Source organism: Aythya fuligula, chromosome 1, assembly GCF_009819795.1.
Source record: "Aythya fuligula isolate bAytFul2 chromosome 1, bAytFul2.pri, whole genome shotgun sequence".
In the NCBI taxonomy this organism is placed as follows: Eukaryota; Metazoa; Chordata; class Aves; order Anseriformes; family Anatidae; genus Aythya; species Aythya fuligula.
Window position 1 is genome coordinate 58,288,922 of NC_045559.1, and position 27,334 is coordinate 58,316,255.

General features: G+C 42.7%; 1 protein-coding gene across 1 annotated transcript; it reads left to right on the plus strand.

Annotated features, from left to right (window-relative positions):
* The first annotated feature begins 401 nt into the window (after positions 1-401).
* NT5DC3 (5'-nucleotidase domain containing 3) lies at positions 402-27,269 on the plus strand. The gene is made up of 14 exons (XM_032190413.1): positions 402-627; positions 3,237-3,421; positions 9,955-10,029; positions 10,509-10,564; positions 14,158-14,248; positions 15,897-16,034; positions 17,491-17,551; positions 17,765-17,867; positions 18,009-18,110; positions 19,043-19,124; positions 19,489-19,575; positions 20,682-20,822; positions 21,178-21,242; positions 24,519-27,269. The coding sequence occupies exons 1-14, from the start codon at positions 444-446 to the stop codon at positions 24,778-24,780; spliced, it is 1,632 nt and encodes a 543-aa protein (XP_032046304.1). The 5' UTR covers positions 402-443; the 3' UTR covers positions 24,781-27,269.
* The last annotated feature ends 65 nt before the right edge of the window (positions 27,270-27,334 follow it).

A 27,334-nucleotide genomic window follows, 5' to 3' on the forward strand; every position in this document is an offset into this window, starting at 1 on the left:
AAAGGAGAGGTGATGTTGTGCACGGTGCTGCAGAAACGCAGCGGGGTCACCCTATGGAGCCAGCTTGGCCACTTAACCTCCTGCTCCTCGGGGTGCACTTTTTGAAGGATTTCTTCACACCACAGCCGAGCCGAGGGGCAGAACTGTGCCAGCACCAGCCAGGCTGACCGCTGTGTGCCCACCGAGCGTGTGTAAGGCTCCCTGTGACACCCCCACACCCGTGCAGCCTCCAGCGAGCCTCACTAGGCGGCTCTCCCAGCCTTCCCACCCCACATCCCACCCGTGCGCCCGCACCCCGAGGCGGAGCCGCTTGCCGGGGGTGTGAGGGGGCGGCCGCCGAGCGGGGCTCGCTGGCGGTCTGCAGGGCCTCGGGGCGGAGCCCGAGGAAGTGACTTCAGGCGGCGGCAGGGCTCGGCTGGGCACGGCTCGGCTCGGCTCGGAGCATGGCAGCGGCGGCCCGGTCCCTGCTGGCGGCCCGGGCCCTGCCTGCGGTGGCGGTGGCGGCTGCGGCTGCGGGGGGGGCCGCTCCCTACTGCACCGTGGCCCCGCAGCAGCAGCGGCGGCCGCCGCCCGACATGCGGAGCTACCTGTGGTCGCGATACAGGGAGGCCAAGCGGGTCACCAAGGGTGAGAGGGGACGCGGGGGGACCCGCGGCTGGGAGAAGGGACCCCGGGGGGGTTTCCACGCGTGGGGTGCGGCGCCTCGCTGCTGAGGTTTTGGGGGTTTTCTTCGCTGTTTCACTCAGCGAGGAGAGAGCAGGACCCCGTGAGGAGCCTGCTGGTGTCATCCAGCAATGTAGTTTCAATTTATTTTGCTTGGGCTTCCACTGAAATGCCCTGAAACGCTTGAAGCTGGTACTGCTGCGTGTGGCTGTACAGGGGCACTGGTTCTGGAGGTGCTGATGCAGCGAGGAAGCCCGGCTCTCCAGCAGAAAGCAAAGGCTGTGTGGGGATGTGTGAGTTACATGGAAACTCACTGGGACCTAAAACCCACCGCTCCTGTGAGCAAAAGCAGCTGCTGCTTGGCGGCTGTCTGATAGGCCGTGGGAGCCACCATACGAAGGAGAAATGTTTTAGCTTGTTGCTTCTGCCCTTGTTCTGATGGGGAAGAGCATTACCTTGCTTACATACTCGCTTGCATGCTGCCAGCAGGAAGAGGTGGGCTGTGCATCAGCAGCGTCGAGCAGCAGCGTCCGTCCTGTGCTGGCAGTGCTCATCTGGATGCTGCTTTAGCCTTGTGTGTTTTGCCCTTTTAAAAAAAAGGAAACAAGCGAACAAAAGTGTATTGTATCATAACACAACCCGACCAGCATGAGTCTTCATTGCACTGGGAGCAAACAACATTTGCAGACGTAAAAGAGGGGCAATGTTTCACAAGTGGGATAGGATGCGGTGTTACAGGTGTCAGGCAGATGCTGTAGACTTTGGATGGTGGAATAAGAGAAAGGAAGAGGAGAGAGAATGCCTTTTATTGTGAATCTTTTTTTCTTTTCCTGTTTTTTGGAATTAACTTTTTTCTGAACCACACCCAATAATACTTCAGAGCTGAGGTTAGAGCATAGGGTAATATTAGGAGAAAACGAGGCAGTCAGTGGGTGTGGGTTAGGGAAAGATGAGGCAAGAGCTTCTAGAATCATGCAGAATATTTTTTTACCTCCTAAATTCCCAAGTGGCTTCAAGTATCTGACATTTCGTTTTATTACGATGTTAAGATGATAAACCTGTCCTGGTTTTTGACCCAGGGTTTATAGCCACTGGGGATGTAGGCTGCCGGACAGAACATCGAATAGCTGCAACGTGTTTATACTGTCCGTTTTCAGGCAGTTGCTAGTCCAGGTTTTTTATGTGAAATATCTTTGCTTGAAACATGTCAACTCAACAGGCTCCACAGTTGACATTTGAAAAAAATATTTATAATAACTGTGGAGCAGAAACGGGTGTTGTAACATGGCTTTGGAAGTTCACTTAACTAAGATTGTGACTTCAAGCTAATTACGTGTTTCATGGCTCCTCTTATAGAATAAGAGTACTTGCCTTAATAGTAGCATGTCAAATTCCATTTGATTAATTTTGTTATCTCAACTGAGCATAACATTCATCTGCTGCATTATTGAAAGTGACTGGAGATGGTAGGAGGTAATGTTTTTGTTGAGGCATAGTTTGTTAAATCCCCCCAAATGATGGTTTATGAAATACAGAGCTTTTCATGTCAGCTAAAGCATGGCAAATTCCTGGGATCTTGTTCAGTGAAAGAGATGCTGGACTTTAAATGAAACTCAGAATTAAACCCTGTGAAATTGTCTGAAATAATCAGGTGTGTCTGAAAGTTGGATGGTTTCAGATTACCGATTTATTGGGCATCTGTGTAAGTTCCTTAGAGTATTGTATCTGCTTGTCAGCTGTGCAGTGATCTAAGGCACTGCTTTCATAAAATAAATGTTTTCCTTTCTGTGAATTGGCCTGAGTTTTAAAATGCAGCATTATTTTTCTGACAGATCGGGAGTATCCGCAGCTACCTGCCTTGTTGAGATGGTTTCCTCCCATGATGGAGCACATAGTGTGTCTGTCCTCAGAGCAGCAGGTGTTGAAATAAGCTCAAGTACCTCCTTCTAGACGTATACATAGAAAGTAATTAAATGAGACATGTCCCCCTTTAAAATTGCCTTTCCAAGAAGAGATTTATGATGAGAGTGTCCTTTTTTTTCCATTAGTAACAAAGGCTGGATTATAAAGATAGTATTCAGGAAGGAAAGGAAGAAGAACTTACTCATAGTTTATCCTTCAGCCTCCTGAAGTTGCTCTTCCAAGTTGTCTAAACAAGAAATAAAAACTGCCTTAATACTGACGTTGGTGTTGGTCCTGCAGTTATGCCTGTATGTAAATAGTTTGAGTTTCTCAATATCCTTTTGATACTCCAAAGATAAGTAATAAAAATGTATTAATGGAGTTAACAAAAATTACATGTATTGATTCTGGAATTCCTTGTGAAGCATGATGCTGAAATGAACCTGAATGCTCAAGGAATGTACGCTTCAAATAAAAACTGTGAGTCAATAGACTAATTAGGGACAGCGTTCTCAATAGCATCATATTGCTAAAGGTTAGCTGGCATATTAGTGTGAATCAGTTTGATAATTTCCATCTTCATTTAGCTATATTTAGAAATTGCTAATGGTTTTTACTTAAACTACAAGGTTGATATAACTTTTTTTTTTTTGTCTCTCCTCTGTTCCCAGAGTTAGTTCCTTCAATTATGAGTAACATGCTGAACCCGGATGCTATTTTTTCAAACAATGAAATGAGCCTGTCAGACATTGAAATCTATGGCTTTGATTACGACTACACACTGGTATTTTATTCTAAGCATCTGCACACGCTGATCTTCAACGCTGCTCGAGATCTTCTTATTAATGAGCATCGGGTAAGTAGAAGTATTGCAACTACAATAAACTTACGGATATAAAGGGTCACTCCTAGCTGAGGGAGACATAACTTGTCATGCCTCAGTCGTAGCTTGGCTCCTTTGTAACACATGATGAGCAACAGCTACATACGAATCCCAGAAGTCCTGGTTTATTCTCAGCTACAGTTTTGAGCAGGGGAGAAGCTGGCAACAGTTAGGGAACAGGGTTTATGTTTGTTTATTTATTTAATATAGTGGTGGCAATAGGGATTTTTTTTTTTTTTTTTTTTACCAGATTCTCAATTCTAGCAGTCACCCTAATGATATAAGAAGCTTGAAAGTTGTTTTTACTGTTTTATGCATTGCTGTAAGTTTAATGATTAATTTTCATGTGGAATATTTTAGCCTGACTCTTATGAAGTCTGCGATTGTGCTGTGTGTCTGTGAGGTGCTCTGTATGATTCCAGCCGTTCAGCTGAGTTACCTAAAGGGGCAGAGCGTGCAGTGACACTGTAATCAGAGGCTGGATCCAAGAGAGATCCAAATAAGTGTTTAGCTCAGCAGTCCCCTAAGAGGGAGCATGGATTTGCTGCTTGGCTGAGCAGCATGTTTGTATTGGTGACCAGTCAACATCCAGGCAGCTTAGAGCTGGTGTGGGGATGGCAGAAGTTACTGCATGTCAGGAATCAAGGAGGGAGATAGGTGATTTTAAAGGTTGTGGGAAAAGCAGAAGGTTTGCAGGGAAAAAGACTGAAGAAAGTGAGAACTGGAGAAAACAGAGGTAATTTCAGTATAGGAAGTGCATGAAAATAAAATACATTAAAACATACAAGCAGTTTTGTTAATTAAACTAATCCATATTTTATGTAACCTAAATGTGAATGTGTGGTGTTATTCTACTTTCATGTTTTAATCCAAAGGTTAGGAGCTATATATAAACATCTATAAATATATCTGGAAGAACAAACAAAGCTTCATGGGCTCTACAGGCATACACAACTTGATCCCCTAAAATTTTGGCATGCCTTGGTAGCAATTTCTGTAGAATGCATAAATGCGCTTTATAAAAGCTACTTGGTTCTTGCAGGAACCTTTAGAGTAGCAGTAGGAAGACAATAATTTAAACATGGCTCAGTCCTTAGCATTTGAATGAATGTCGATAGTAAGACCTTTACAGTTCTTTCACTACATCGCAAGAGATTCGTACTGAATGAAGCTACAATTGCTTTCTAAGACAGTTTGCTGAAACATATCATCTCTTCAAGTTTGAGGAGCATCAGATTTTGTCAATTACCAATTTCTGGAGCTGGTTAGTAGTTTTCTTGATGTTAATGTTAGCAAAAACCTTCTAGATAGCAGTGTCCATTATGATAGTTATGGTCAGCCTGAAAGATGACCAATTTTGGTCATGGCAGTTTAAGGTAATTCATCAGAAATTGCAAAATACCTTGTAAGAAGCAAGGAATTTTTGAAGGGTATCCAAGAGAAGAAACATCAATTTAATGCTAATCTCAGAGGTGGCAGCAGGTGTTGAAAGTAAACTCTTGCTCTTGGGTTTGTGTCTTTCCTAATGTATGGGCCTTATGCCACCTTGTCTGGATTGCTGTATCAGTATATTTTGCCCTACCAAGAATGGTGGTGGGGGCTAAGCAAACAGTGCAAATTTTATCCATATTTTGTTTGGCTTGGAAGGAAGCTTTGATTTGTGTGCCAGGATAGGCTCAATCTTCTTCTCATATGTACTGGCATGCATGCAAAAAGACAGCTTACCATCAGAATAAATTAAAATAGGAAAATCATGTATGCAGGAATTTAAAAAAGTCTAAAATAAATTTTTCCTGTTCGTACCTGGTTTAGCCACCTTGAGCATGTGCAGTACACTGTAGACTTGAACACCTTCTGGACCCTCCCCTGACCTTTTCCTATGTTCCCTGGCTAAATCTACACATCCTCCCAAACTGTCTTTAGGCTTGCAGTGCTGTTCTTTGTTCAAATCAGGAGCCTCACCCACGTTCTTTGGAACCAACAGTAGGGACAGCAGTTGGCAGCAGGTCCATTTTATTTAAATACGGATGCCTGTGCTTGGTACAAGCATGATCTGCAGCAGTTGCAGAGCAAGTCCTTTTCAGCCTAGAAACAAACTTTGTGGAAAATTTAGGATTTCTTTATTTTACAAGTAGCTAGAGCCTCTATTGTGAGGCTGCCTAATATACCTACCCTCTCCCCCCAGGCTTGTAAGGTAGCCATGTACCTATGGAGACTTGCAGAAAAAGGGGAAGATATGCCTGAGGTGCATCAAGTTCTAAGACTGATGCAGATAGTTAATCAAAGAAGTGGACTAGATGATCTTTCAGGGTCCTTTCCAATCCCTAATATTCTGTGATTCCGAGTCTCTGAGAATGGCACCTTTACTGGAGCAATTCCTCCATCTCAGACCGTCTGTTGCGGACATCCCCAAACCAAATTGACGTGCAGGCAGGGGGAGAGGGCTGCGTTCAGCCCCCCCCCTGCTGACCGATGCAGGAATAAGTGCAGGCAGAGGCTTTGCAGGGTGGAAAAGCCAATTTAATACTGGGGTAATTGTGGCTGTCACCCCCAGCGTGTCCCCAGGTGAGGCCCCTCTCAGTCCTCAGGCCTGGCCTGGCGGCCCGCGTGGTCGCCAGACCCCAGTTCCTACAGCTGGGCCCTTCGAATCCAGCGCATGTCGCCGATGTTGTTGTCCTCCCGGGACTGTGGCAGTCCGCGCCCATCCTGCCCTGAGTGCCAAGAAAAGCTTCGGCGAAGTTGTTGCTCCATGGCGGGGCTGTGCTCCCTGCGCCTGGACGAGATGCTGCGAGACCGATAGTTGGAGGGGCTCCTCTGCCGCTGCTGCCGCCCCAGCCCCACATTGTGCCACAATCTTCTGTGGGGCCAGCGGGACGAGGCGTCTCGCTGGGCGGGTGGCACCACGTGCACGATGGCCGCGATGGGCCCGCGGCACATTGGGCAGTTGAGTCTTTCGGTGGCCCAGACATGGATGCACTCCCGGCAGAAGGAGTGCCTGCAGGGGTCGATGTGAGCCGGGTCGGACATCTGGTCCAGGCAGATGGGGCACGTCTCGTCCCAGGGGGCCTCCTCTGGCTGCTCCTGCTGGGGCCGGTTCATGCTGCCTGCAGCCACCCTGGCATGGAGATGGTCGTCCCCTGTGGTCTTCTGTCCTGGTGCCAGGGGCTTCTCAGCAGCCTGCGGTCCTCAGCACCTCCCTTGGTGGTCAGTGAGGGGACCTCGATGCCTTCTCTCATGTCGCTGGCTGGACCTTGACGCGTCGCGTGCCACCAGCAGGACCACTACAGATAAAACCAGGAAGAAAATACTCTATCAGCAAATGTACATTAGCTTGCTAGGTTCAACCAAGGTGTCTACAGTACTGTAGCAGTAAATATTCTTAGTATGGATTACAAACATTGCTATTAGAATGGCAAATATGCTGGTGATGCTTCACAAGAATACACTTAGGACAGATGAGGTACATATACGCATATATATTTGATAACATTACGGAAGGACTTTGATGGATGTGTGCAACAAAAAGGGCTTCGCGTGTGCTTCCTGCAACGCCTCCGCCTCTCGCCTTCCAGCCATGGGACCTCGAGCTCTCGAGTACCAACAGCTGGACTGGACTCAGGCGTGACGCTCAGGGCACTTATGGCCAGCCAAATTTTGTGAGGCCGTAGGGTGACAGTGATTCTGGTGGCATCGCAAGGGTCTCGGGGTGCCCCTGATGGCAGTACTGACAAAGGTCACATGCCTGTGGTGAGGAAGTGCTGAGGTGAGATGGCTGCTCCACGCTGACAGGAGCAATGTCTGCCAGGCTGGGGCCCAGGCCAGGAGGGCGGCCTGTGGCGTGGGAGCTGCCCCTGGGAGCCAGGGATGTCCTGGCATTATCCCCCACATCCCCGGCGCTGTTAATAAAGAATACCCGCTTGCTAATTCTCCAAAACGAGTCTTGGAAAGTTACTTTGCTTTTTGCCCCATTGATAAGGGCACAACAAGAAGCTGAGGACCAACTGATCACCTGGGAAGGTGGAAATTGGCCAGAGACGGTGGGAATGTGCAGGAGAAATGTAGGGTTGTTTATAGAGAAAATCAGGAATCGTGCTGTGGAGGGGCTGCGCTCCCTGCGCCTGGGTGAGACGCTGTGGGACCGGTAGCTGGAGGGGCTCCTCTGCCGCTGCACAACAGCCCCAACAGCGCTATGGGCTGGGAGCTGGGTGGCTGGAAAGCTGCCTGGCAGAGAAGGACCCGGGAGCAGTGGTTGATGGTCGGCTGAACATGAGCCAGCAGCGTGCTCAGGTAGCCAAGAAGGCCAACAGCATCCTGGCTTGGATCAGACACAGCATGGCCAGCAGGACTAGGGAAGTGATTGTCCCCCTCGGCTTGGCTCTGGTGAGGCCGCACCTTGAGTGCTGTGTTCAGCTTTGGGCCCCTCGCTACCAGAAGGTCATCAAAGCCCTGGAGCGTGTCCAAAGCTGGTGAGGGGTGTGGAGAACAAGTCTTATGAGGAACGGCTGAGGGAGCTGGAGTAGTTTAGCCTGGAGGAGGCTCAGGCATGACCTTATTGCTCTCTGTAGGTACCTTAAAGGAGGCTGTTGCGATGTGGGGATTGCTCTATTCTCCCATGTGCCCAGTGATAGGATGAGGGGTAATGGGCTAAAGTTGTGCCAGGGGTGGTTTAGGTTGGATATTAGGAGAAACTTCTTTGCTGAAAGGGTTGTTAGGCATTGGAATGGGCTGCCCAGGGAAGTGGTTGAGTCACCATTCCTGGAGGTCTTTAAAAGACATTTAGATGTAGAGCTTAGTGATATGGTTTTTACTTCATAGCTATAAAGCAGGATCCTTAATCATTTTTATCCTTATCTTTTAAAGCAAACAAAAAGCCCAGCACCCTTTGTGCTCCTCCCAACAACAAAACCTTCAAAAATACCCAAACCACACAAGCAAAAAAAACCCAAAAAACTGTATAAACTCTTTTGCATCAAAAATGAGTGTGTGTATAAGTGTCCCTCTTGGCTACTGATAATTGTTTTTCTGTTTGTCTTCGTGCTGTAGAGAAGGAAGAGAGAGGGAAACTGTGTTGTTCTCCAAAACAGATGAGTACTGCTTATTTTTATCAGTACATGATTTTCTGGGGTGGCAAGGGTGTATCTACAGTTCAGCAACCCCCAGGAAGTAATATACATGGGTCATTGTAATGCTTCTCTGAAGTGACTCACCAGAGTGACTCACCTGGATGGGGCTTAATGCCCTGCTCGCTTTCAGGATCTGATCTTTGCGAGGTACCTTGGGAGGTACTATCTCTGCAGATGAAAGTCTGATCTTACGTGTAGATGTGTTGTTCAGGTATGTTTGTTTTAGGATGTAACATGATAAATACATGAAGAAAATGATTTTAAGTCTCAGATGGATTTTACTTTCATAATGAGCTGCTGGCTGGATGCAAAGTGTCTACATGTTTGGCATTTCTTGCTGATCAGCAGCCGTGTGTCTGGCAGTACCACACTTGCTATGTGAAATTCTTGGAGTTTGCAATCACCGACTTTGCCTTTTTGAAGGCAAAGTTGGTGATTCAACTTAGTTTCAACTTTCAATTTACAAGATTTTCGACTTTCAACTTCTCAGCCATTCTATTTGCATTCCTAAATGCCAACCAGGGTGAGACGTGCCAGTCTCCCTGCTTGTCTTTGGAAGCTGTGGCAAACATGGCCTGTTCCTCTCATACTAGTCCCCAGCTTTGAACTGCAGGCTGTGGGAGTCTCGCTCTTCTCTGCCCTTTTTAGGAGAGCCTGGCTTCTACAGGCAGTGTCAACTTTTGTGAATGCTCTTCTTCCATCTTCCCCACCTGTGTGCTTGCAATAGTCTGGGGGCCTGTATTTCAAATTAAGGGTCTAAGATAGGAGTATCATCCACACTGAGGGAGTCAAAACAGACAGCTGTGCTTCTTTTCATTCTGGAGAATGCCAGAAAGGTGTCTTCCCCCCCTCACCCTCCTCCCTTCTATTAATATTGGTGAAAATTGGTTGATCTTCTGGTAGGAGTGAGCGGGAAACTCCAGGTATCTCTGTAAATCAGGCCATGTACTTGGGTTTTGAGCTAAAAGGTTGAGTTGGAAACCCTTGTATAAGGTGGTTTCAGGGGAAGACTTCACAGTACAAGGGAATACAGCTTTTAAATTCTTTATTTAGTTTCAGTGTTGCATATATTAAAATAACATGATGAACAGAAGGCTAATGTTGAAAGGTGATAAAAACTGATTACCTTGATGTTTAGCTTCAGGTACTGTGCTTGACTTGGGTTGGAAACATTGTCCCTGGAGAAATCTCTGAGAAATGTTTAACTTGCCTTGCACTGTATGTATATTCCTGCAAATCTGACCAACCTATCAACAAGTATTTTATGACTGGCAAGAATGAGAAGCACAGAAAATGTAGGCTGTTCAAATTCCACAGAAACAATTTTTAGATCTTGTTTTTAAATTAATAAGTTTAAACCAACCTGTTACCCTCTTTTCTTAGTATCCTGCAGAAATAAGAAAATACGATTATGATCCGAATTTTGCAATAAGAGGACTTCATTACGATGTACATCGGGTATGTATAAGTATCTTTTTTTTTTGAGTTATGTTGTGCTGAAAACCTAGCCAAAGAAAATAAATGAGTCTTAATTTTTCCAATCTCTCACTCTGATGTGTAAGGATTTTGTTTCATGTTTTTCTTTGTATTTTTTTTAATAGCTCTCATGTATGAAGTATTTTGAATATTTCATTATGTGGGGAGTGGGGAGAAAAGACAATTGAGAGTGCAACAGAATAAACCTCAAGCAGCCTGCTTTTATTAGAAAAGATACTTCTTCATGACTAAGTTCAGGTCATTGGGTGTTTCCTTGGTGATTTTGCAAGCCCTAGGTAAAAGCCATTGATAAAGTATTTTGGAAGCTGTAAGGGCAGTTGAAGTGAGGATGCTCAGTCATTCTAGAACCAGAAAGGTTATACATAAAATGCTTTTTTTTATTTATAGTTTTGTGTCAAATAATTTATCTTTTTAAAAAATTTTTATTTTTCCTCTGTAAGGCGTTATTAATGAAGATTGATGCTTTTCACTATATTCAGCTAGGAACAGTTTACAGGTAGGTAAACTTATTCCCTATAATACTAATACTAAAGTATACTCTTGTTTTTAAATCTTCTACTTGCATTTATTTGTGTACATCTTGATTCATATCAGGAACAGTTCTCTGAAAAGCAGGGCATGATTGAATATTGCAGTCTTGCTGGAGGGGGGTTTCTTTGCTCCTCTGTGTGTACGCACAGATGTGCATACACGTTTACTGCCTGGTACAGTACAGCTTATTTCCCCAGTCCAGAGCTGGGTAAGTTGGCAAGCTGTTTGGTCACATAGTGCTGACTCACTTTGTTTCCGGCTGTTAAATTGTGCTGAAAGACATCTAAAAATACACTGATGACTTCTCCACTGGTGCTTTCTATGCAAATAGTTGTCACAGAGTGCCTGTTAGCATGACTTGAGTGTGGTTGCAGATACACTTGAGAGGTTTTGCTGTATTTGCACAGAGCTTTTAAGTTTGGAAACATCATTCTGCATGGGCCATGTGCAGGTGATCTTACATATGAGAGTCTTTAGTATGGCTTAGTTTGTGGTAATGACGCACTATGTGATTGATACGAACACCACACTCAATGCCATACTTTAAAATAAACAAATCCAAGCACTTTTCTTAATTTCACTCCACAAAAAGTTTTCCTTAGGGTGACAAAAGACAATGCAACCTTGAGGTAATTTACTCTGGGGGTTGGTATGTAAGCATATGGTAGCACGAAATAACAATAGTGTGCTCATTATGTCATTGTTTGCAAACTGGGCGGATAGGTACATGATTCAGTCAGAAAGAAGCAATGATGTCATGGTCCAGCATTAGGATGATATTAACAGTGTAGTGGCTGTCTGGATCTGCCAAAACAATGTGAGTTCTGTTTGTATCATCATCAGACTTGTAGTGAAACTATATACCATTTACTTGTGTCTTATACATGCTGGTGGAGAATAATTACTGTATATTTCAACTGTCAAAATGGTTGCTGTGTTTTCTTTTTTCTTTCTAAGCAACCATTTATACAGGGTTAGGAAGGAACCATATGACTCAGTCTGAAAGTCAGTGGTTGTAGATTCATTTAAAGAGGCTGTCACTTCAGAAGGTTTTGATAGGGCCATTAAAATAAAATATAAATGTCAATTTCTAGTGAGGATAATTAGAAAAAAAAAAAAGCATAACTCTCCATAGTGATATTAAAAGAAATGAAAAATTACTTTTTTTTGAAAATAAAAGTCAGTCGGTGAGTCTAAAGCTTCAACTGCTGTGCTAGCAATTCAATGAGTTGGCAGATTTTCAAGACAGGATGTACTTGAGCGTAAGGAAGAAAATAATACATCGTGTCTGTAGTATTTATATAAAATGTTCTATATATAAATTTTTAAGGGGCAGGTAGGGTCAGTACTGAAATTCGGAAAACTGCTAAATTGCCAGATTAAAGGCTAGGTGATGTATTCAAATATATATTTATCTGTAGAGGTGTGTAGTAGAAATACTAAGATTGGTATGAATGAGGTACGAATGGAAACAAATTAATCCAAGGGCACCAGAAGGAACATTGATGGAAGGGGCGAAAGGCTGGCATGCATTGGTGGTACCTGGTTCAGTTGGTCATCAAGATATCCGTACGTTTACCTGCTGTTCTCCCATATGGGGTTGAGGGGAACAAAAAGAGACCAAAGGCCTTGAGAGAAGACTTCAGGAGGAGAGATGGTATGGCTGAAGCTGTAGAATGACCCAGATGAGAAGACAAGCGGGTGGTGAGTCCGTCAGCAGTGTTGCCTTATAATTCAGAGTGGGACAGGATGAAGGGGGAAAAGACAGTTACTGCTGTCAACTCCTAGCACAGAGGGCACATCCAGAGCTAGCACATGGGCACCAATGAAGAAGACACAAAAGAGATGTTGAGATTAGCTGAAGAGCTAGTGTCGCTTGTCTTCCACACCCAAAGCAATTCTGGACAGAGTGCTTGCCCATATATGTTCTCCTAGTTTTGTGTAAAATAAGTGTACAGCCTCATTTGCACTGAGAGATTTTAAGCAATTCTGGCACCATTCTGACAAGGCATGTTTCCAAGAACAGCAGTGGAAGCACTACTTTAGATGAACTGTGGTGTTTTTGGTGCCGTGCTGTGAGTGGAATAGAATAAACTTAGTACTTCTACAGCTGGACTGCCAACTGTGTCATGACTTCGGGTCTTCTGACAGAACTGATCTGCAGCTTTGCCTACACGGTCTTCTGTCTCTGGATTTCACAGATGTTTATTGCCCTCTCTCTGGATTTGTGTTTAAATAGATCCAGATCTGTAGCAGTCAGCATTCAAGTACCCTTTGGTACAGCTGTCCACAGACTAGAACATGAGTCAGTCCTTGGTTGTGATGGTGTTACTTGGTAGACATTTCACATTTTTGTTGCATTTCTTTCTCTTTCCTGCTGTGGGGTGGATGACAGGAATAACTTTTTTCATTTTGTAACAGAGTTACCTGCTCTGGTCCTGTCCTGTGCAGTACTAACTTGAAGGCTGGAGTGCTTCCAGCAGTAGCACAGAGCCATATGCAAGTCAATGTAGCATTGGGGAGCACACTAAAGGAGATGGTTTTCATGAGCCTCTGCTGCCACAGCAGCTTGGTGGAAGCTCATATATCACGGCATTCCACTGCAAGGCTGATACAAACTGATTGCTGAAAGCACCGGGCTTACTCACTCGTTTATTTATTTTTAATGTCTTACGACATTTTGGGTGTGATCAAGAAATGGAGGCTCTGAAATCAACTGTCTTGCATGCAGGGCTGCAAAAGCATTTGAGGAGAAAAGGAGCACACGATCTAGCTTTTGTTTGTGTTCTTCAATCTTAAGCAAAACCTCTCTGCCCTTCCTCTCCATTTCTGTGTCCTCTGGTGAGGATTATTGCATGTCTGCAGTGTTCAGCTGCGTCGATACAGGATGCTTCATACTGTCAATATTTAAAAACAACAAAAACAAAACAAAAACACTGTGAAGCCCTACCTAGTTTAGGAGTTGATAAAGAGACTGTGGTGACAGATGATGTCTCTTTTCCTCCCCCATTTGTTGTTATATTGCTGTATTTTCATTATTTGCCAACAACCCTTCAGGTAGTCTTAAATTTTGGGAAGCTGAACTGTTGATAGAGCTTAAACTCTTATTGAGTTAGAGGTTGTGTATGTGTTTGTTTCCCTTCAATCTTCAAGGGCATGCTGCAGAATAATCTGGTTTACACTATCACATCATCAGTGCTTTACGAAACAAAGGCAGACTGAGGAATAACTTTGTGTTCAGAAACTGGAAGCTCTAGCTGCTTCCAAACCCTTGAGGCAGACTTTCAATGGAGACTAATTAGCATTTTTTTTTTTTTCTTAAGAAAGTGAAAGGGACTTAAGTTTGGAATGTGTTCCGCCTGCGTCAGCGTGTTAAAATGTTACTTGTTCTGTAAGGAGAGATGCTGTTTTAACCTAGACCAGTGTGTTCTTATGTCATTACTAGTATTACAGTAAGCTCCAGATTTAAGTGTTAATCTGTTAGAGTTTCATTCAGTAATTACTTGAAAATTTCAGTGTGACTTTTACTTTTGAACTGAAGCTTATGTTGCTTTCCAGAGGCCTCAGCGTTGTCCCAGATGAAGAAGTCATTGCAATGTATGATGGCTCCCATGTCCCCTTGGAACAAATGAGTGACTTCTATGGAAAGGTAATGCCAACTGCTATTTAAAAAATTATTATTTTTTTTTTTTTTTTGTGGGAGGGGTGGGGTGGGGTGGGGAGAGTGGGAGACTTTTGTTCTTGTTCCTACTAACAGTTGTTTTCCTCAATGCCTGATTGACTTATGGTACAGGAGAAGAAGTTTGCCCTCTGAAGTGACAAACACCCCTTTCTCCTACTTTCTGTACTTTCTTCTTTCACTGTTCCCTTTCCCAGCCATACAGGCAGAAGTAGCACACAGAAAAATCAAGTGACTTGCTCAGTTGCACAGCAAATCTGATAAAGGCTGTGAAGTGAACCATATCTGGTGCCTTACCTTGGGTACATACTTCTTCCTGGTGGTGTAATGGCTTTCCTGCTGTAACAGCATGTAAACGTATGGAGGCTTCTCTTGCATATGAGCTGGTACAGTGACAGTAAGAGAATTGGAAAAAAATAAAAGCTTTTCAGTTTAGGATTTGACTTTGTGGAGAAGTTGATCCTACTGGAAAGTTCCTTCCACTTTTCCAAAAAATATATCCTTTTTAGCCAAAACCAAATTAATTTGAGCTCCTTTACTTCTGCGTATTCATTCCTTGCTGTCAGGAAAGACAGCAAGGAATTTTCTTTGTGCTGTGGGGCACTTTGTTTTACTACACTTGTTCCTTGTTTTAAGGAACTGAATTTAGGATTACCAGCTTAGGTCTCTGGAGCAGCTGCAGCAGTTTGGAATATCAGCCTGGTGTTCCCCATCAGGTGTTTTGGTCTCCACAGATGCATTGATCTTGGAAAGGACATGGACAGGACAAGAGCCCATGGGCACAACACAAGTGGTTTTTCCTTTTTCAATTTCAATTTTGGGGGTGACTGAGCACTGGCACAAGTTGCCTGTAGAGGTATTGGAGTTTCCACCCTTGGAGATACTCAAAAGCTGACTGGACATGGTCCAGTCAACCAGCTCTAGGTGGCCCTGCTTGACCAGGGACATTGGACCAGTTGGCCTCCAGACGTCCCTTCCAACCTCAGCCATTCTGTGGTCTCGACCAGTGTGCTGTCTTGAGGAAAGCTGTCTGGCTGTTTTACTTGAAGTATTTGTTCCTGTATAATGAGGTTTTCTACTTACATGAAAATTAACTATAGTTTCAGCTTTTGAAGAGTGGGCATCTCTTCTTCTGTTCTTGCATTAGTAATTGTAGATTCTTACAGCTTTTTACTATCTCTTTACAAGGACGCAAATTGTTTTGCAGTCCTAGTTAGTATTCTACTTCATTCAAATAACCCCACCAGACTTCCTGCCCCCGTCACCCCTTGTCAACAATCAGTGCTTCTTACTTGTAGATTTGTAGACATTCAGTGAAGAGGTCTTTAGGTGTTTTTCCTGACTTAGCTGAGCACTGTCTTTTATGTGTTTATAAATTAAAATATTGCTCTTAAAGCAGTGGTTATTCATGATTAATTTTTAAAATAAAGGCAATGCTTTTGTTGGAGTTGCTTTATTGGAATTCTGTTAGTTCAGCAAGAATCCTAAAGAAGAGTGGTGGCAAAAGCTGAGTATTTCCAACTAATCTGAAGTATTTGTATTAAATGAATGAAAGTTCTTATTTGAGAAAGGTTTGACCGTTTTCTTTTTTTTTTTTTTTCTTCCCACCCATATGTAGAGCTCACAAGGAAACACAATGAAGCAATTCATGGATATATTTTCCCTGCCAGAGATGACACTGCTTTCTTGTGTAAATGAATATTTTCTGAAAAACAACATAGACTATGAGCCTGTTCATCTGTACAAAGATGTCAAGGTATTAACTTTGAAGACTTAGGTAAACCTATACATTTGTGTATTTTACCTGTGAGCACTTTGAAGAATCAACCTCCTGTGGTAGCTCCAGACATCAACTTTAGGTTTTGTATAGAGTAATTATTGCCATGAAACCATAAAAAACATAAGTAAATTGATGGTAGACCTCATGAATAAACTGAATATTTTAACAATTTGTTTTAAATCTAATATTTTATGGCAGTTGTTCTTTCTTCAGGTTTGTGGGGGGGTAGGAGTAAAGTAAAGAAGCTCTCATATGGGAATAAAGCTTCTTTAAGTTGCTGTCGAAGGTCTGCTTTTCTTGCTAGCAGGAATTGTTAGAGTCTGTAGGGAATTCCATGGAGCTTTCAGTTGTACTGCCTCTGTATTTCTACTAGTATAAGATTGTTTTTTGTCTCTTGCTTTTTGTCTCTTTTGCCTGTTTGCTTATGTTCCTACTTCAAAAAAAGTCTACTAGTAATGACTGGAGTAATTTGACTCTCCTGGTTCCGCAGGATGTATCCTCCAGAGGAGTTAAAGTTGTGTTATGGTTACTTAAGAACAGAAGAGGTCACTCTCAAGTTGATGGTGTTTGTATGAACTTTCCACCCAAAATCTTTTCACGGCCCCTTTTTTTGAGATGTATTAAACCTGTGTAGTTAAGTGCACGCGATGGGCCTGAATATTGAGCTCACTCACCCATGTAGATCAGATAGGCTTTAAAAAACTTTTGACCTCCTGCTAAGTTTCCCTTGTGCCTGTAGCTACGTAGTCAGAAGGCTAGTGTTTTTAGTTTTGCTGAAAGGTTTCTAAAAACAACCATACATTTAACTGCTCAGTTTTGCCAACATTTTTGAAGCCCCATAAGTGGCATTTCCAGAAGAATTTGTAGCATTTATACCCTTAAACCTTGTGTAAGAGCCAGTGTGGCAGTATCGGTATCCTAAACTGAGAGCTGCCAAATGCCCTCAGAGTGCCTATGGCTCCTTTGCTTAAGGATTTAGCTTCATTTTTCTGTTTGTATTTTTTTTTTTCTTTTAATAACCAGGGCATTTGGGAGTGATAGTGTAAAATCTGACTTCTGTCTCTCCCACCCCCCCGTGCTCAAGGAAAGGAATGTGTTCTGCTCCAAAGGTCATTAGAAACCTGTGATGACTCGGCTTCTGCAGTGAGATTTCACCCAACTTTACCCTTTTGAGCTCTCTTTCACAGTTGTTACAGCTCCTGATTTGTACTTCCTGAAAGTATGAAGTTATTTTCTTGGAGAACAAGCTCACTCTTTGTCTAGTTATGTGCGGTGTGCACATAATGGTTACTGCATGGCATTTCTGTGAAGTTGAAAATGTAATTAAGAGAAAGCAGTTGTTCTAAAAGCAAATTACTGATACACAGTGAGCATGATTTTTATATTTGAAAAGATCTCTCAATTCTTCAGTGCTCTGTTGCTTTCCTGACAGGATTCAATCAGGGATGTCCACATCAAAGGAATAATGTATAGAGCAATTGAAGCAGATATTGGTAAGTACTAGTGAGATCATCTGTCAAAGCTTTGTGTAATGATCTTTCTGGCTTCCTTATTTAATATCACTAATTCTAAATTTTAAGGCTTGGAAGAGGTATTTCCACTTACATAGGTTGCCTCTGTTAAGTATAACATCTGAATCCTTGGATGAACACAGAAAAACGTTCTATTGAAAAACTTTAATACTTTATTTTCACCAATCCTCACAGAGAAATACATCTGCTATGCTGAACAAACTCGTGCAGTGTTAGCAAAGCTGGCTGATCATGGCAAGAAGATGTTCCTTATCACAAACAGTCCCAGCAGTTTTGTGTAAGTGAACAGTTGTTTGTTGTTCAACTGTACATGTATAAAGGATGGGGAGGATAAGGTGGTTGAATGTAATTCACTATATTACACAGATAATAGCATTTCTGTTAGGCTTTGGTGTTAATAGCCCTTTGTCCTTTTTAGGGACAAAGGCATGAAGTTCATAGTCGGCAAGGACTGGAGGGATCTCTTTGATGTGGTCATTGTACAGGCTGATAAGCCCAACTTTTTCAATGATAAGCGAAGGTGAGTAGTCAGTAAAGACTGATTCAAGCAGCTTATTCCATATAAGGCTATAGGGCATGTTAATGAAATATTTTTATTTGGGTGCAACGTAAAATTAAATTGTAATGACCTTAAACAGGATTTAATTTAAATACAAAATGCAGAAACACCCAGTTTTGAAGGCCAAATATTGCCATTTCTTACCTGAGAAGGTTGCAGTAGTTAATACAGGCCTATGGCACTGAGTTAGGGTCACAGAGGTTGTTTTAATTACCTTTTTTAACATCCCTTATTGCAAACCTTTTTCATTGCTTGTAGTTTTGTTTAGTCACATGTAGTATTTAAAGGGCAGACTGGCTGACAGGCTTCAGTATTTGGACTACTTGTTAAGTAAATACTTTTGCAATGTATATGTACTACTTTTGCACTTGAAAAATACCTCTTCCTTTATGTGTACTTAGGACTTTGAAAGTGAGATTAAAGTGGGAATTTTTTCCTCTTTGCTTCATTTTCAATTTAATTTCAAAAAACCCTTTGCTGTCCTTCCAGCCCCCAGTCCTGTGCCTCCTCCTTCAGTTGTTCAGTTGTACAAAGTGAGGTATTGGGCAAGATTTTGAATATTTGTTTTTTTCCTTTTTGGGATCACTCCTTCTTAATGGCAGGCCATTGTCACTGTTTTTTGCCTTCTGTCTGTGGAGGCTGGTTCCCTGCCATTGTTTTTAATGGTTCTTCTCAAACTCTGTTATAGTTTGTATCAGTATACTGCGTAGATAGATTGCATTTATCTGGCTAAAGCTGAAGTTTTGGAGTTTTACTTTTTCTCTCTCACAAAACATTTAGATGCTATAAGGCACATTTTCCTTTAGAAAGATGAATATTTTCACTTTTTTCACTTCTGAAATATTCTGTCGCTTTTTACAGCATTGTAACAATTGTGTGTAATTCTATTCTAGACCGTTTCGGAAGGTGAATGAAAGGGGAGTGTTGCTTTGGGACAAAATTCACAAATTGCAGAAAGGCCAGATTTACAAACAGGTACCCTTTAAATAACTTTCAACACTTTCAGTTCAGATTTAATACGTAATTCCTACAGTCTTATGCTTTTTTAGCTATCATAAAGGCTTCTGAAAACAAGTTTTTTTTTTTAAAGAGTTCTTTTAAGTTCTGTAGCTCAAATTAATTGTTGGTATTGTATGTCTACAGTTTACTTGCCTCTTAAAGTGGCAAGTGAAAAGTTACAGTAGCACTGAAATTACACAAGACACTTGTGATTTGTAATATATAAAATGAGAGCAAGATTCTCGATAGAAAAATATATTTAGCTGTGTACTAAATACCTTTTTCCAGCCTGTGATTGTGCAAGCTGCATACTGCTACAATGTACGTGTCATTTCTGCAGGGTAACTTATATGAATTTCTGAAGCTTACTGGCTGGAGGGGCTCTAAGGTTCTCTACTTCGGTGATCACATCTATAGTGACTTGGCAGTAAGTACTTTGCTTTCATGAAATGAAATAAAAGATGAGACTTTTTGTTGGATTCCCTCTCTTCCAGTTATTCAGTATAATGCTCTTCTGTTTGAGATTTCTGAATACAGCAAAATTCCAGTTGACAGTTGCTTTTCTTGCATTGAAGACAATTGGTGCCATAAAAGGCTGACCCTGTTTTCCACCTGACTTGTAGCATATAACTTGTTTACACCCTGAGCCCAGGGATGTGAGTTTGCATTCCTGATCCAGATACCGATTGTGTCAGATGTAGCAGAAAGTAAACACGGATATCCAAACATACAGGATGTAGCTGATTTGGATGACATTTGCTACTAAGTGTAATAAGAGCTGAATGAACTTCTGTTTTGAATGGCAGGAGGCAATCTTTCTGTCACTACTAGTAAACTGACTTTCTTCCTGAGATCTTGCTGGGGTTTGCAGCCCCCCTCTCCGGGTGTTTTCATATTACCTTACAAGCAAATGTGCTGTTCACTCTTACTTCAGAATAAGTTACCATCACTTAACTCTTCTGTAATTCCTTGTGTATTAATTTCTTTACAAGACCGATTGTCAGCCATGCTGCTGTATTGTGGTTCAGCAGCAGATGTTAGTATTTTTGCCCAGCATGCTTTTAAAAAGAAAAGTAAGCCTGGGTGCTACGTAGGGCCAAGTGAAGAAGGAGGCAGCTCTACTCTTCTCTTGCCCGATGGAGGAAAGAACACAGGTAGCAGCTGCCTCATCTTGTACTTGTCAGGAGAAGCTTGAATAGCTGGAGGTCCTGATAAGGCCTTCCATCAACTGTGAGTTTAAGGGTTGACACCACAAACGCAACACATTTCCTCCATATGCTTCTGACAGCAGCAAAGATCTCATCTATAATATCTTCCTCTTGGAAGATGTGGTATTTGGAGCTTACTTTAAAATTAAAATCTGTTGCATGTTGGCACAATTAAGTCCCACTGTTTAATATGTTTGCTTATGCAGAAGAAGCAATTTAAATTAGTACCCTTCGGGAGTAAAGAATGGTCAAATTATTCAATTCCTTTAAGTAGTTCTTTTTAAGACTAATACTTGCATTCTTTTTCATACTTTCTGGTAAATAGGATTTGACCCTGAAGCATGGCTGGCGCACTGGTGCAATTATTCCAGAGTTACGATCAGAGATTAAAATCATGAACACAGAGAAGTACATTCAAACCATGACCTGGCTACAAACTCTGACAGGATTACTGGAACACATGCAGGTTTGTTCAGCGTATGTGTAATCAGTTCTGTATAGCTGAGATCTGGCTAAGTCTTTAAATGCTGAACATTGATGTTGCAAGTGGGTTCTGTCTCACTGAAGTCCCCAGTTTAACTGCAAATAAATAAATGCTTTAATTATTTGCAATTATTATCTTTCTCAAAATTTTGACCCCTTCTTCCACTGGTCATGATTTGCTGATTTCCACTTTCAGTTGGTTAAGGTATGTGAGTGATTGTTGTATAACGATCTCTGAAGCATTCCTCATCTCTTGTTAGCTGATAAGACTTTTTTAATGGAAAGGTTCATTTATGAAGGCATCCTTAATTATCTGTTATCTACATTTTATATTCCAGGTTCACCGTGATCCTGATTCACAAATGATTTTAGAAGAGTGGAAGAAGGAAAGAAAGGAAATGAGGTAAGAAATGGAAGTTGAGCTATTTGCAATATTCTTCATGGTAGCCAAGTGTTCAGTGTGACGTCTTTCACGGATTTCTCCAGAATTTCTCTCCATTCTTGATTTGTATTCCCTGGTAACTACTGACTTTCTAGAATATTGCTTTACATAGCAAATTTTACCTGTTTCTTCTTCAGCTTTTCTCCCCTCTGACCTTTGTGCACATGAGCCCCTCCTCCCCTTAGAATAGATAGTAGTTTTATGCATGAAAGAGTAATGTCAGGTCATAGAATATCCGGAGTTGGAAAGGACCCACAAGGATCATTGATTCCAACTCCTAGCACCACACAGGTCTACCCAAAAATTCAGACCATATGACTGAGTGCACAGTCCAAACCCTTCTTACACTTCGACAGGCTCAGTGCAGTGACTACTTCCCTGGGGCGCCTGTTCCAGTGTGTGACAACCCTCTTGGTGAAGAACCTCTTCCTGATGTCTTACCTGAACCTCTCCTGCTGCAGCTTGATACCAATCCCTTGGGTCTTATCACTGGTGTCTAAGGAGAATGGATCGGCGCCTGCCCCTCCACTGCCCCTTGTGAGGAAGCTGTAGACAGCAATGAGGTCTCCCCTCAGCCTTCTCTTTTCCAGGATAAACAGGCCAAGTGATCACAGCCACTCCTCATACGTCTTCCCCTCTAGTTCCTTTACCATCTTTGTAGCCCTCCTCTGGACACTCTCCAACAGTTTCATGTCCTTTTTGTACTATGATGCCCAGAACTGCACACAGTACTCGAGGTGAGGCTGCACCAGCACATAGCACAGTGGGACAGTCCCTTCCCTTGACCAACCAGCAACGCTGTGCTTGATGCACCCCTGGGGTACAGTTGGCCCTCCTGGCTGCCAGGGCACACTGCTGGCTCAAATTCAATTTGCCATCAACCACAACCCCCACCCACATCCCTCTCTGCGGGGCTGCTCTCCAGTGTCTCCTCGCCCAGCCTGTGTGTATAGCCAGTGTTGCCCCATCCCAGGTGCAGGATCCAGCACTTGCTCTTGTTAAACTTCATGTGGCTGGTGATTGCCCAGCTCTAAAACTCAACCGCTTCATGGTCACTATGACCAAGACAGCTGCCAATTACCACATGCCCCACAAGACCCTCTCTGTTCTCCAGCAACAGATCTAGGAGGACACCTTTCCTAGTTGGATCCCTTAGCACCTGCACCAAGAAGTTATCATCGAGGTACTTTAGGAATCTCCTGGACCTGCTTGTGTCAGCCATGTGGTAATCCCAGTTGATGTCTGGCAAGTTGAAATCCCCCATAAGGACAAGGGGATTTGATCTCGAGGTATCTCTTAGTTCCTCAAAGAATAATTCATTGGCGTCGTCATCCTGTCCAGGTGGTCTGTAATAGACTCCCACAACGACATCCCCTTTATTTGTTTGTCCCTTAATCCTTACCTAGAGGCTGTAAACTATGCCATCACCAATTTCAAGTTTCACCCAGTCCAGCCCCTTCTTCATGTACATTGCCACCCCCCACCTCGCCTACCCTGCCTGTCCCTCCTGAAGAGCCTGTAACCATCTATTGCAGCACGCCAGCCACAGGACTCATCCCACCAGGTTTCGCTTATGCCGATGATATCGTAGGTGTAGGACTGGGCCAAGACTTCTAGCTCATCCATTTTATCCCTAATACTGTGTGCCTTTGTGTAGAAGCACTTCAAATGCTCCTCACTGCATTCAGCACCTTGTGGAGCAGACCAAAGGACCTCACTAGCACACAGTTCCTCTGATTCTAGCATGCCATCCATTAGCTTATTACCAGCAGGCCTGGTTTTATCCCTTTCCCCCTTCAACTCTAGTTTAAAGCCCTATCTATCAGCCCTGCTAACTCCTGAGCAAAAATACTTTTCCCACTCTGGGAGAGGTGCATCCTATCTGGTGCCCGCAGCCCCGGTGTTGCGTAGACCTTCCCATGATCAACAAACCCAAAATTCTGCCAGCTGCACCAGTCTTGAAGCCACCTGTTAGTAAGCTGAGTCTGCTTGTCAACATTGATCCCTCCTATCGGAAGGACAGAGGCAGAAACAACTTGTGCCCCTGATCCTTTAACCAGTCGCCCCAAAGCCCTAAAGTTCCTTTTGAATGCTCTTGGACTTCTCCTTGCTACTTCGTCATTATCAGTCTGAAAAACCAGTAGCGGGTGGTAGTTGGTGGGCTGCACCAGGTGAGTGACTTTCCTGGCAATGTCTCTCACCGGAGCCCCAGGGAGGCAGCAGACTGCCCTGTGGCTTGGGTCCAGATGGCAAATCAGGCCCTCTGTCCCTTTCAGAAGGGAGTCCCCCATGACAGTAACCCTTCTTTCTTGACAGAAGATGTTGCGATGCAAGGGGTAGCTTGCCTTGAAATCTAGGCAAATACTAGATGAAATACTCTTCTTTCTCATCTGGGTTCTCCAGTCCCTCTGCTACGTTCAGCTGTCATCATTGCTATTGATTACACAGCTTGACTTGTGCACAATTTGAAAATGTATTTCTGTATCAAGGGAATAACACTAAGTTCTTCTGTTCTCTCTCTTTTTTTTTTTTTTTAGGTGATTTGTTCAGATTACATACAATGTATTTTGGAGTATACAGAAATGGGGCTCTGTGCTACACTGGGTTTAGTAATGGTCTCATCACAAAGACAGGCAACAGGGCTAAAGCTCCTAAAAGTATGCTAGCATGAGAGAGCAATCCCTAAATACAGAGTGCGTGAAGTGCACTGTTGGTGAGGACAGCAACTGAGCTAACAGCAGCCTTCCACAGAAATGTGGAAGTAAATGAAATAGGAGTACTGCTTGGCAGCGACTGACCAATAACAGAGGTTAATTCCAAGATGTGTTTAAGTGTTTTGTGCACATTAAGCTATTTTTTTTTTTAAGTCTTTTATCTCTGGGACCAATGGATATCATTAGGATTTAGATAAACACAAAAGTCTTCTCTAAAAATCTTTAGAAGTGAAAGCTTGAGATGTCATGTTTCTGAAGTAAGGAACATCTTACCACTGTCTTAGTGGGAGAAATATGAAGCTTTTCTTTTCACTACTGTGTTGACTAGATTTGGGCTACGTATATGCAGGAAGTGGAAAACTTTATATGGTGCACTTAAGTGTTTTGAAATGAATTGGTGAGAGAATAACACACAGCATAGGTTATAGGAGCTGCTTGCTTCAAGTTCTGGAAACTAGCTGATAAAGAGATGTGTGCGGGTACTTTCCATTCATTCTCTTTGTTTTCTTTTTTTGGGGGACAGGGAAATGAACAGGAATTTCTTCAATGCACAGTTTGGAAGCTTATTCAGAACGGATGAGAATCCCACGTACTTCCTAAGACGTCTCTCTAGATTTGCAGATATCTACATGGCATCGCTGAGTTGTCTCTTGAACTATGAGCCTGACTACACATTTTATCCAAGAAGGACTCCTTTGCAGCACGAACTTCCTGGCTGGTCAGATCAGCTGTGCACTGGTACATTCAGAATACCCTTCCTACAAGAGACAGTTCAGATCAAATAAGCACTTGCCTTATTCTCTCTAAAATGGGCAAATACATCCTTTTTTTTGGAATATGGATGCATTTTATTTAACTCACTTAAATCTGTTACCTTGATTTAGATGTAATTCTTACTTGTTCTCAGTAAGCATAGCACCTATTTTCTCCTCTCCTGCTCAGAGATGCAAAACCTTTTCTTACACACAGAGGATATAATGAACTGCCAAAATAGCAGAGGGCTGGGAGAGAGGACAGATTTGAGGGGGAAAGGCTGGTGATGTTCTGGGGTGGTTGCTTTTGTTTGTTCATTGGAAACCTTGATCTACAGCCTTGTGGCTTACAAAGAAATAGCTGTGCTGTCCTTCCTGGCTGTGATCGGAACTCTAGCTAGAGCCTGTCATGGCTCTTGGCACTGAAAAGCTTAAATCCAGTGTTAGTCATTCAGTGATACGCTGTTACTAACCACTTTATGGTGAGACTGAGAGGGATATGGCACCAGCAGTAACTTCTGTTGCCTGCAACTGAACTAACTGGTGTAATGCTTGGGTGCATCTCTGGAGCATTGCAGTGACTGCAGTACAGGCACGCTCAGGCTGGTGGACTTCTTTTCTTGCCTGTACATCATTTTCTGTTCTTGTACTGTCTGTGCTTGGCTGTAGGTGGACCTGAACCTAAACCTGACAGTGACAGGAAGCTTGGAGTGCTTCAGCTTCCTTGTGCTGACTTTGACGCCTTTCTTTTTAAGTTTCCAAACTGTTTAAATACCCGCTCTCTGGTAACAAAGCCATCACAACAGGTCTCACAGTGCGCATTTCAAAGTGGAGGCAGAATTCCATCAGGCTTTAGATTGATCCTAAATGCTGCTTTAAAAACTTACAAGTGTCTTACAGTGGCACGCAGTGCAGTTTTGAAGCTCCCTCGGAGATGAGGTACTTGATGTAGCCTTCAGTAACAGACTTCTGCATTCAAAAGTAAACACGCACAATGGGCACATGAATTTGGGGGGGGGGAGGAGGGAGAGGAGACGTGAGCAGATGAAAAACAGTTTTCTGATGACATTTTTTTTTAGCTCAACCCCCCAAAGCTGGATTGGGGGTGATGGACAATTTGCATCAAGCAAAACAATTTTAACTGTGCAGGTGAGAAATCTTATAGGATTACTAAAATTGCAAGAAAGGCACGAACACAAGCTTTGCGTAGCATATATGTTCCAAAGATATGAGCTGAAAAATGTCTATTTTGCACAAGGAAAACATCTGTCGATGTGTTTCCTCGAACAGGCACTTTATAGAACTGATATGTAGTTGTTTTTAAATCAGGATGCTTTCTTGTCTCTGCATCCAAAGGAAAGTTATTATTTTTGAACTGGTGCTTCCTGCTCCAGCCATTTTAGAAGGCATAATGACTAATGGCTTTCAAATTTTAGTTATTAAGGGTTCTGTTCTTAAAAACATATAATTGACAAAATACATAGCATTTGGTATCTTTCATTTCATTATGGGATATCACTTGGTTCATACCGTGATAGTCAGGTAAACAAACTTTTGGTGACCAAAAGTTTTCTTGTTTGTTTTTTAACTTGTCTTATATGCAAGAATCTGTACTGAATTCCAGATGCAGTATCTTTCATGTTTTTAAAAGCATGTTTGCAAAGTAAAGAATGTATTTTAATCTAGCCTGCACAATTTCATATGCAGTTTTCCTGTATGCTTGAAATCAGTCTGAAGTCCTGAGAGGTGCTTATGGATTTTACGTTCATGGTTTTCTTGTGCTCCTATTTGAAACTTGATATGCCACACTCCTCAAGTGAGTGCTTGTGTGCACGCACGCGCGTGTGTGGTGTGTACAAACAGAAGAGTATACCTGAAATGAGTAAGTTCATCTGACAGTCCTGCTGTTTTGGTGGAAGAAGAAGGTAATTTGGCTTTATGAGGAGAGTTGTTTATGGAGCTATGCAAGAAATATTTAGCATAACTCGACAATGCAGGCTGTTCTGTCAGCTGAAATTTGGGGATGGAAATGTCCCCAGTTTGCCTTCATTTTTTTATCCTCATGCTCAGCTAGAACTGAACTTGGTGTTACATGTGCGTAGCACCTTTCATGCTCTAGAGATCTCAATGCACTGTTTAAAATAAAACCCACTGTACATTCTTCATGTCACTATCAGCAATGAAGAGTGTTGTTCTTCAGTTCTGCATTATTGCATTTGCTAATTCTTTGGTTATAGCTCTTGTGTTCCTTCTTTGAAAGCTGGCTAGGAGTCAGTTTGTTTGCCTAATTTTCCTGTGTTAACCAGGAACAGTCTGACTGGGTTGGATGATATTACCCACATACTGCCCATTTTGTTTCAAGATGATTTTTCCTCCCTCTCAACTTACAAACCCATCAAACTTCTGTACAAAGCTACGTGACAGCAGGCAGCTGAAGTAGAATCTTGTTTATGTTGCATGACTTCTTGAAACAACATTGCATGAAAAATAATAATTATGGAAGTGTTATGTTCTGTTAAAAATATATACAATATGAATTTAAGTGAGAATTTTAAAATGCATTATTTATTTTTCAGTGCTAGAATAT